This window comes from Pieris rapae, chromosome 20 (assembly GCF_905147795.1).
Source record: "Pieris rapae chromosome 20, ilPieRapa1.1, whole genome shotgun sequence".
Classification (NCBI taxonomy): domain Eukaryota; kingdom Metazoa; phylum Arthropoda; class Insecta; order Lepidoptera; family Pieridae; genus Pieris; species Pieris rapae.
The window spans coordinates 2,328,801-2,339,959 of record NC_059528.1 but is presented as its reverse complement, the minus strand read 5'-3'; the positions used below and the strand labels follow the sequence as shown (position 1 = coordinate 2,339,959).

Genomic DNA, 11,159 nt, shown 5'->3' with positions numbered 1-11,159 from the left:
TTCCAAAAAAACGTATTATTTTTTAACTCTCATTCAATGAATTAAATAGATATAGATCAATCAATCAAAATATCTTTATTCATATATTTAAACATGTACACTTATGAACGTCAAGAAAATTTTATAGCTACGATGTGCAAACTTTGCTTTTATATTTTATAGTAAGTTATTGAACAGATAAGGAAATATTATATCAATAGAAGGAAAAATTTGAAAATTTTGATAAGTATTTCTTGTATGGCATTTAATATATTGCCGCGAATACAGAGCCTATAATATGATATGTTAAAATAAAAATATTGAACTTATTCTGGTTCTCAGCTTATTGTCACTAGCAACATTTGTGTCCAGTGGACAGTTACATGGAATTACAACTTTAACAACAAAGTAAATAATTTAAAATAATAACACTGTTAATTTATTTAATATATTCAATAATATTAAATGTCCATTTATTAAATTTCTTTGCGGTACACATAAATATGTTTTAATTCAAATTTCTATACCAGATATTTTATAATTTCTACATAGGTTTATTGTCATACTGTCGAACCAATTACAAAAAGCAAACTTATCTAAAATGAATTACTACATTATAATATGCGACAAACTCGTTGTTCCCAGTTTACACAATTGATGGACACAAACAGTAATAAATCAATCAAGCCGAACCGTATAAGTTGATGGAGCTCGCGTTAAAATATAATTTAAAATTGTAATATAGAACTCGAAGCGAAGTTTAGTAAAGATTTGATTAAATATAATCAAATTAAAGTTATATAGGAAACTCATAACATCTCGATTCAGTCTTAATTTATTTACCGTTGCAGGATACGTTTTACGCACCAAAACCATACTAGTTGCTATGTCAGTGGATGTATTGACGACCAGACAATATAATAAACCGCACATATCGATATCTTTATGAGATGTAAAACGATTCGCCAAATCTAGAATTTTCTAGTCCTTGTTTCGATTCGAATACACATTTTACTGTCTTTTTTTCATGGAACATAAGGCAAACCAAAATGCGGTTTGGAAATGCGACTAGCAGCTGGTTCAAGACCCAGGCAGGAACGATTGCAAAGTAAGACATCACGATAGAAAGGATGGCGTTATAATAAAACTTTTCACATGTTTATTGTATTATTTGTTTGCGTAAAAATTCTTATAACTTGCGGCAATCTGTGACGTTTAGTTGTTGATAATCCCGGCATGGAGAGACAACCGACGCTCGGATTATACAGAGGATTCGATAGAGGTATTAGGAAGTAAATAAGGCGATTGTTTACTATGCAAATTAGATCCGATGTACGTGCTCAAGGCGAATTGATTAAGTCAAAGGTGCTATTACTATTTTTGAAAATAGAACAGTGCATTTTTTAAGCTTCAATATAATATCCTTATTTTAGGACTAAGACATGGTTGGTGCTCATTGTATTTTTCTTTAACTTTTGAATAAGGAACAATTTATGATCAGTGCTCGATGCTTATTCAGAAATAAATTATTTATGGGTTTAAATTATTTATAGATTATTAGGATTCATAGTAATGAAAAGTTACTAAATTAATTTATATGATAAAAACTCGAAACTTTAGCTTGTAGCAGGTTATCTGTAACAAAACAATTTTTAATGTTATCCTGATTTACCTATCTAACTTACTTCAATACAAACACGTGAAAAGTCTAATTAATTATAATCTTTTTTATTCGTATCATACGGAAGCAATGGCATACATAAAATAAAAAAAGAATCCATTCTTACAAATGTTTTCATCTCACAAAAGAAATATAAATTACCTCAAATTGCTACAATCTGAAATGAATTTAAAATGTCTCGTTCCAATATTCTTTAAGCCGGTCTAAGCAGTAAGATATGACTTGAAAAGCTCCCGAAATGCTCACAAATCCGACCAGTCTGCCATTGGATTATGAGGAGGACAGAATTTGTCCAGACACACAGACCGGAAAGGTTTAATATATATAAATCTTTATAATAATAGCATAATTCTAGAATTCAGACGATAGAGTGCTTTTGTATTGTTTTACATTTTTTGCTTAAGTGTCAAGACGACACCATATGAATTGTATAAAAAATTTTCCAACAGTTATACAAAGCCAATTAATACAAATAGGTAACATTACTATTTAATAGATGAAGTTAAGCATAATAGAGTCAGTATTTTAAAGGAATTTATTGGACTCACAATAACACATTTTTTAGCCTAAATTAAAAATAATATTTCGAATAAAAATAAAAAAATACTATTGATTTGAGAATGCTATTTAAATGTTAAGGACACATTAAGTAATAACTATCGACTATTAGGCCTGATTATAATTAACTTATAGATAAAGGCAACTTTGTGTGAATCCCGATAGGATCATGATATTGATTGATGATTCGACTCCTAGTGAAAATATTTAGGAAGGCATCCTCCGCATGATCGCGGACCGAGTCGATAGCTCAATCACTGTTCCGCTATTTCATGCGGAATGATTCCGGTATGAATATAATGTAAACCTACTAACACTTAGATTTAAGTTGTAATTACTAACATTGTTATCGAACCTTGTTTTCCGAAATAAACAATTAAATTAAATAAAAAAAAAACAATTGTTCCCTATAACACTCTATTGACACTTTACATGACTTTTCGGACTATAACTTTTTTGTATTGTTTTTCTTCGTATGTCAAACGCATAAATCCTGTAACGTAAAATTCCATGCCATCCTACACATACTTAAAATCGAATGGAGTTAATTTCGATGTAATTAACAAGACAATTTCTATCTTATTGAACTATGATAAGGTTTACAATTGAATAATAAAGCTTTAAACGTCGGGAAGGCTTAATTTTGAAGGCGTGCCTAGTTGACCGGTCGGGGGATTTTGAGATTTGTCGTGGACTTTTTATTGCTATTGTGGAATTATTATCGCCGCAGGGTGACTTGAACAAATAGATTTTTCACCGTTTTTCAAGCAATTTGTCGATGTTTTATGCAATGTTATTTCGATAACTGATTTACGGCGAATAGTTTTTTTTAACTAAAACGTATTTGTCACTAAGATACACTATTTCGACACAGGATTTTGACGTACCGCAGATTAACTATAATTTTAATAGTATATTATCGATTTCACAATCGCGTAATACTAATTTTGTGACAGAACTCATCATATTAACATTGTAATTAGATTTTAGTCGTTAATGACGTTATACTTACTACATACTGGAAACTACATTCAGTTAGAAATAATTGTTACATTTGGATAAAAATATGTTCGGCTTTTCAGAGTAGCAGGGCTACTCTGAAAAGCCGAACATATTTTTCTCTAGTGTCATTAAAATCTCTTAATATGATCCCTGTAAATGTTTCAAAACACATTAAAAACGACGTTGAAACAATAATATTTTACAAAAAAATTATCTTGCTTCATGTAGATTATAAAAACGTATCATTTATCATAGCCTGACAGAGCCTTCTGAAAAGGCCGTCTTTTTCAATACATGCCACAAACAGCGTGTAAAAAGATAATCTAAACACACCAGTATATGCATAGAGTTCCATTATAGTCTCTGGTCGCACGAAATAAGGTTGGTTGTACATTGTTAATGTTTCTCAACTAGCGCGTAGTACGCTTGGCCTAGCTTATACGCAGTTATTAGCACCAATTCGGTAGGGTGAATATATTTAAGGCTTGATTTGCTAACGCTTTAAAATATGTACATACGTTATAGATACATGAATAATGTGACGTTTTCTTTGTGGAAAAAAAACAGCTTATTTTCACATTTGTTACACTTGCGTCGTCTTTGATGTTGGCTTCCGTCTTATGAATTTTAATTACGTATTACTTAATAATAATATTTGAAAAAGGTTTTCTTATGTAAACTGATAGTTAAAAAATTAACATGACATATTAAAACGTATATATTGCAGAATCGTACATTTTTACACATATATAAGATTAAATCATAGTGTCAGTGAAGACCACTTAAAATTTGTAGCTTAAGCCATACTACATACAACAAGCGTAAATTTAAAAACCTCGCTAGCTATTTAATGCTTAACCAGCAATATTTAAATCCTAAACTAGGGAATAACAAAACAGCAACACAATCTAACATAAAAATTCACAATGGTGTCGGTATCAGCGTTCCACTAATGGCGCACAAGAGTGCCAAATCGCCAATGACTTCGCGTTAAGTGCCAAAATAACGCGACGCGGTGCCAAGTGCCGGAGCCAAATCGTGTACACGTCCCTTAATGAGTCCGTACGTGTGTTGGGATTTTGCTTAATAAAATATTTTATTGTTGCTATTGTCTGACATTTCTTAATTCACTAACCAAGTTTGACAGAGCATAGCAAAGGAAACGAATTGTGAAGAGGCCATTAAATACGCAAATGAGTAAAATCTATATAGTATGGATTTTGTAAGGGAAATTAACGTATCAATTCCTAAAAGGCCGGCAACGGACTTGCTGCCCGAAGTGTGAGCATAAATGGGTAGTGGTCTCACTTGAGTTTGAGAACCGGATGAGAGACCGAGAAAGGGATGAGCTTCCTTCCAGATTACACTCTTTACTACAAAGAAATATAGTTTTATCTGTTGTAGACTGTCAAAAACTGAAATAATCGATTTGGCATAGCAAGTATTTGTATTCTGACTTGACTTGTATTTTCTCGTCATTGAACGGTTTAATTAAAATATTCGAGCTTATTAATTAAGCTTAAAATGTGTTCACATTATGCAAAACAATCCGTTTCAAATGCAATTTCGTTTCGCTTGCATTGAACGTAACGATATTTATCGAATTGGATTTTAGCTATAAAATTTTCATAGATATTTATGTGTAGTATCGTAAACATTGGCTAAAATAGTATACAAATATAAAAATAAAATAAAATGAAAGTAGTATAAAAGTTTTTATTATGGCCGGCCGCCTGAGGAACACATCGTCGAATTTTTTGCCTAATTCATTTATGTTTTTCTTTTTTTAGTGCATTTCCATTAGTGGAGGTTGGCCGTCAGTCTCTTGAAACGCTTCAACGTCTTGTCCTATGCCAGCTGCAGCAACTCTTCCGCAGTTTAAATACCCGATCACTCCCAAACGAGCCATGATTTTTTTCTTCTACCAACACACCGTTTCCCCAGGATTTTACACATTATAATTAATTGAAGGAGGTGGTAGCGATCACGACGCTAAACATGGCGCAGATACAATTTCCGTTGTTTTTTTTCATTCCAACTCGTTTTAGAACACTCTCGTTACAGACCTTCTGGATCCAGCTACCTATATTTCTTTAAATGTCTATTCTAACCGTAAAATCATGTTTCACAATCTATGCTATCAATGTCTATTTCAAAGTTATTCAAATAAGATATTTATTTTATTTATATCTCCAAAAATTTACAAATTAATAATTAATACCAATTTGTTCTTTTATTTAATACCTCTGACACAATTATTCTAATGGCAAAGACAATTTTCATAAATTCATCTTCAAATTATCCATGTTGTCGCCTGCGCCAAGAATCAGTTCATTAAGTTTTTCGCATACAGCTTCAAAGTATGGTACATATCATAAGCTTAATTTTTTTCCGATCTTTATATTTTTTAATACCCTAATAATAAAAGGATATAAATAATATAAATTACAGGTCGCGTACCAGAGACCAAAATATGTATATTTAAACCTGCACAGTTGCATGTTTATAGATAGGTGAAGTTTGAATTCATCTAAATCATAGCCAAAGTCCTAATTCAATTTCAACAAGTGCACATCTAATATTAACTGTGTTCAATTATAATGAATTTCCAGTAATCAAAAACTATATACTTTTGTAATTTTTCAACGAGTCGAATATAAACATTGTTACTATATAAAATAAAAGCATTTTTTAAACGCTGTCATTTAGACATTTAAGCCATGTCAATATTTCGCGAAAAAATCTCTGCAATAAATCTTTATTGCGGTGTTGTTTGGCGCGAATTATTTGTGCTGTTTCGCAATCATTTCCCTTTGACGAGTTCATTTTCCCCCTCCTATATATGCTAACAGACGATATTTTTATTTACATATATTGTTTTTCTACTATTACACGTTATAAAATTATTAGTTACAGAATAACTGGTTGTTCTTGTTACTAAAGAATAAAAATACTCAATCGATTATATAGATTTAAATAAAGAACTTGTAACGTTTGCAATAAAAATTTTAAAAGTCCGTCTTCATAAGCAATAATTCTCACATCTCTGGGCTTCCAAATATCAGCTTCTTCCTAATTCGCGCAGAGACAATCTGTCTCTAGACATATTCTAAAAGTGAGAGTGTAATGAAGAGTTGTTTGGGTTCATCTCTCCATTTTGCATCACCTTGATGGGTGGAAGTATATAACGGTCCGCTTTACAAAATAGTTTACGAACTAGCGAACTCTGTGTATAAGAATACCGGTGGATACATTATTTCCCTGGGAGATACGAATACAACCTTGACCTGTTTAAAAAAAAACGGTTGTCCGTTTACTGACGATAGTTGAACGTAACAACGTCATAAGAAAATACTGATGGAATGGTTGCATTAAAAAAAATCGTTGGATAGATATTTTGTATAGAGAAAGAGGTAAATTGAAATCACAATTGAATTGATCAAGTTACATTTATTTGTACGCAAAAATACAATTGTGTCAATTTTTTAACAAAGGAATGCTACCGAACGCGGAGGCCGATTGTGCCTCGATGTCGCTCGTTCCACGCTCTCGCTTGCACTTCAAGCCTTAAATGGAACGCCTCAGAGCTAAGTAACGCCGCATATGTCATGTTTCTCGTGCGTGCAGCTGGCTCCATTGAATTATAAGGCCGGTTTTTTATTTATTAGCTACATAACATTATCTGAGGACAAAATAATACATCAAAGCTACACCGAGCATTTAACAGCATTTGAAACTCCCGTGCGTAAAAGAAACAAAACTACCACTACGTTAGCACCAATAGTTTATTTCAAAGCCATTAAAGGTAAAAAAATTCGCGTATTTCAAAAGGAAGTGAAAATTAGCTGAAAGTGCGCTTCAGAAGGGGTTAATGACATTTATAATTAGAAAAGTTCTGTCGCTACGCCAGTGGTAAAAATGTCAGCTCGCAGCAAAGAGGATAAATTTTAATTGGATATACGAAGTCAATTTCGTGTTTAATAAACTTTGAAAAATCTATTCGATCGAGGTGATGGCTGAGTGCCTCGTTATTTAAAGTACTATTATTTTATGAATAAAAGTTGATTTTAATTAATATTTACAGAATTGCGTATTGGATTTTTTATAAGTTTTTCAGTAGGAATGTGCTAGCAGTTGTTGGTTCATTGGGTTCGTGAGGCCGTGAATTCAAATACTGTAAAATTTTCGTCGTCGTAGGACCATTGATTGTGTACTAGCGATATTAATGCAATGTAAAGCTAATTTTTCTATTTTTGTAAATTTCAATGTTAAGTTGTGCAAGTTATTAATAATCCACGGGGAAGTAAGGGACGTAGAAATTTTTTATAATATCAGTTGTAAGACTTACCTATAAATATATAAATAATCTACGATTAACGGACACATTTCTACGTCCTCAGCGAGGAGGTGTTCCAATCAAGGCTCCCGATACATCTACATAATCAGTATCATCAATCATCAGTATCTCATCAGTATCTCAAAATAAACAATCCGCAAAAATGGAGGACACCGTGAGCAATTTCTGCAAAAACCCTACATCTTTTAGTCGATACCAACTCCGGGGAAATAAATACAGATAACACAACATTTTCTGCAGCTGTAATACTTTTTGACATTTAACACCTTTGTCTTCAGTCACCGTGACCACGCACGCTGTAAAGCACGCGAAACGTCGGTTTAAATTTAAAATTATTTACAAATAATTATAAGTTTAAATACAATAATACATAACTATAATCCGTTAAAAATTGTTTTTCTTTAAATGTGTAAAAGTTATGTTAATAAAAGACAATACTACAGTATCATCAAATTCGTGTATATGATTTCTAAGTCCAACCCCCTCCCCTACCTGCTGAAAATATTGTTTCCTAGGCACATGAATCTAAGACTAGAGTCTTTGGAGTCCATCACTACTGTATTGTCATACATGATGTTGCACTATTGATTAATTTAATAAACAGTTGCATTATCTATCCATAACAGGATTCGATAGTCAATTTTACAAAACTAAAAACACCTCATAGAAGATAACAAGTGGAATTTCCAAGTGCTAAAATCCGTTTAAATTGGATAGGTAACAAGTTGAGAGGAGTAGTAATGAACGGAATGCCTCGCATTCCGGCCAGCAAGACCACTCAGGTAACGTTTATTGGATTTCCTTGGCTCCAAGATTTTATTGAGTTTTTGACTTTTCAACTTGAAACTGAACTATGCCTACATAATTCTTATAACTGTCAATGGGCGTTTGGCGAGTTTGTTTGGATATATTATTTACAATAAAGTTTGTCACTAGAAACAGGGATTACTTAGTACTTTTGTGTCAACAATAACTGGTTCCACATTATAAAAATAATAATAATAATAATTTATTTCAAATTTGTGTCACAACCAACTTAAATAATACAAAATGATGGAGTTGTTGTATACATTAAAGAAGAACTGAATTCTACCATAGAAGAACCAGATTCCAAGGAAAGCAATTGTATCTTAGACTAGGTAATGAGGAAACAGCTATAATAGCATGTTACCGTTCACCTTCTTATAAAAATTCTGATCATATTTTATTAAAATCTAAGATTGAATCAACAACTTTAGTGCTCCAAACAGCACTTAATGATCATAAAGTGTGTGTGTTTGGCGAATTGTTTGGATATATTTACAATAAATTTTTTTGTCACTAGAAACGGGGATTACTTAGTACTTTTGTGTCAACAATAATTGGTTCCACATTACATTTGCATACATTTACTGCTGTGCTGATTCAGTGTAGTGCAGTGGTAAAGAAGAAGCTCTTTCAGTGCTGGGAAATCGTGTAAAAATTAAAAATGTTTAATCTATATTAATACTCAATAGATCTCTCTCTCTATAATCATACTTGTTGATTTTGACAACGGTATCGAGTTTTTGTATCGCGGGATTCCAACTCACAGACCAGCTTTATATATTGACGATATAAACACGTGTGCAATTCACACGTGGTAGAATTAAAATCTTAAATTTTTTGGTTTTATGATTATATGACAAATGTTATTTAAATTTTTGAGATAAAAGAGTTTTTTTAATTAATAATCCATAAATTAGATTTTCTCACTATCTATATCTATATCAATATCAATAATCGTTTTTTTTTTTCATTTTTCATAAATTATTTTTTCTTATCCATAATAAATTTCAATTTTTAAGTTCGTACTTATTTGTTTATACAATGCTTTCTGTCTTATTTTTCCCGCGTTAAATATTATGAATTGTATTGAATGTGTCAGTCTATTTTTACAGTAGCTTTATCGTTTCATCGACTTTCAAATCGCAATGTTGCTAAAGAAGTTTTAACTTCAAAAGAATTTTATTGAAACTGCTTACTAATTACGTTGGGTATGTTTACAAGGATTTCTGAAAATATAGCCGACATACCTGCGCAAGTACCGCTTCTTTATCCATAGCCCGTTTGCTACTTTTCATAATAATAGTGTAAAATAATACATTTTTTCTACTAAAATTACTTAGGCAGTACCGATGCTTTCCTCGCTCAACGATTAAGTATCGCAATACAGCAAGGAAATGCTGACAGCATTAACGATACACTAGCACAGTATGGCCCCCGAACTCATTTTTATTTAATTACTAGCTGACCCGGCAGACTTCGTACTGCCTCATCGATAAATAAAAGACCTAATCTTTTGTATAAAATGATTTTAAAACAAACAAAATAATTATTAATGAAAAAGCATTTATTGAATAAATCATGAAGTTTTATTATTATTTTAGATACATCATCAGAAATCAGAGTTTTCCTGAAATACTGGCTATTTATAAGGTTTAAATTTGATATTCACAGACACACACTGTGAAAATACAGTCTGTTAATTAATTTAAAGCTTTCTCATAAACTATATTTTTTGTTTTGTTTTGTGGTGCGTAAATAAACAAAGAAGACGGTTTTCCGACGCGCGAACACGCGACGTATAATTGTCCATGCGCGAAACAGGGAAACTCCAAGTTGATTCCACAAACTTCTAAAGACTGTCCTTGCGATTTATTTATGGTCATCGCAAAGGCCAGACGTACTGGAAATTGTAAGCGTTTAAAATCGAATGGTAAGTCCGTTGGAATCATCGGTATCCGCGGGATCAAGACATCCTCTCCTTTGTATTTTCCTTTTATGATTGTCGCCTCAATGACGTTATTCATCAGTCTTTTCACAGCCAGTCTTGTTCCATTGCATAGTCGAGGTTGATTAATGTTACGCAGCATGATGACAACTGATCCTACTTTTAACTGCAAATTGTGAGGTGGTAATCCAGGCAATTCCAGTGAATTTAAAAACTCAGTGGGATAGTTGATTACGTCATCCTGGTTCATTACGGTGTCGACTGATTTGAAGGAAACCAACTGTCCTGGAAGAAAATTCTGAATGGTCGCATTAAGATCCTCTACATCATTATTTTTCGCTGCTAATATTGCTCGTTCACCCAGCCAATTATGGTTATTGAACTTTTGCGCTATATCTGGGAAAACTCGCTGAATAAGCTCCACTTTTGAGTCTGTGATGTGACAGAAATCTGTAGGTAATGTGATGAATCCGGTCGAGGTGTCCACTGCAACTTTATTATTTCCAATGTCTAACAACTGCTTCGCAAACACATTAGCAGTTTCATCTTGTTGCAAAAATACTCGCATGTTAGTTGTTAAGTGGAGTGTCTTTACGTACTGCCACAAATTTGATGATTTTAGGCATGCATTTAGTTCATCAGCAACAGTTGATTGGGGAATAACTGGAAGAGGAGAATAATTTTTTCCGTGCTCTGAAATGCGACAGGATGGAATGACATATCAGTTGGTTGTCAAATCTAATGTCAAATACATATTGAGATTGCGTTCAGAATTTAACTTAAGATTTATAATTTAATTTGTCTTTATTATTATTGATTTATCTTTCGAT

At 32.3% G+C, this 11,159-nt stretch overlaps 1 protein-coding gene across 1 annotated transcript; it reads right to left on the bottom strand.

Annotated features, from left to right (window-relative positions):
* Positions 1 to 5,006: 5,006 nt before the first annotated feature.
* Positions 5,007 to 10,897, bottom strand: LOC123690045. Its single transcript, XM_045632536.1, has 2 exons — positions 10,286 to 10,897; positions 5,007 to 5,141 (listed from the first exon to the last, which is right to left on the bottom strand). Exons 1-2 carry the CDS (start codon positions 10,895 to 10,897, stop codon positions 5,007 to 5,009), a joined length of 747 nt encoding a protein of 248 aa, XP_045488492.1.
* Between the last annotated feature and the right edge of the window lie 262 nt (positions 10,898 to 11,159).

Excerpts from the sequence above, each read along its gene's own strand:
- LOC123690045 (XM_045632536.1), bottom strand. The coding sequence starts at position 10,897 with ATGCGAGTATTTTTGCAACAAGATGAAACTGCTAATGTGTTTGCGAAG. Across the intron at positions 5,142-10,285 it reads TTAAACGCTTACAATTTCCA|AAGAAAAAAATCATGGCTCG; the intron begins GTACGTCTGGCC and ends GTGTGTTGGTAG.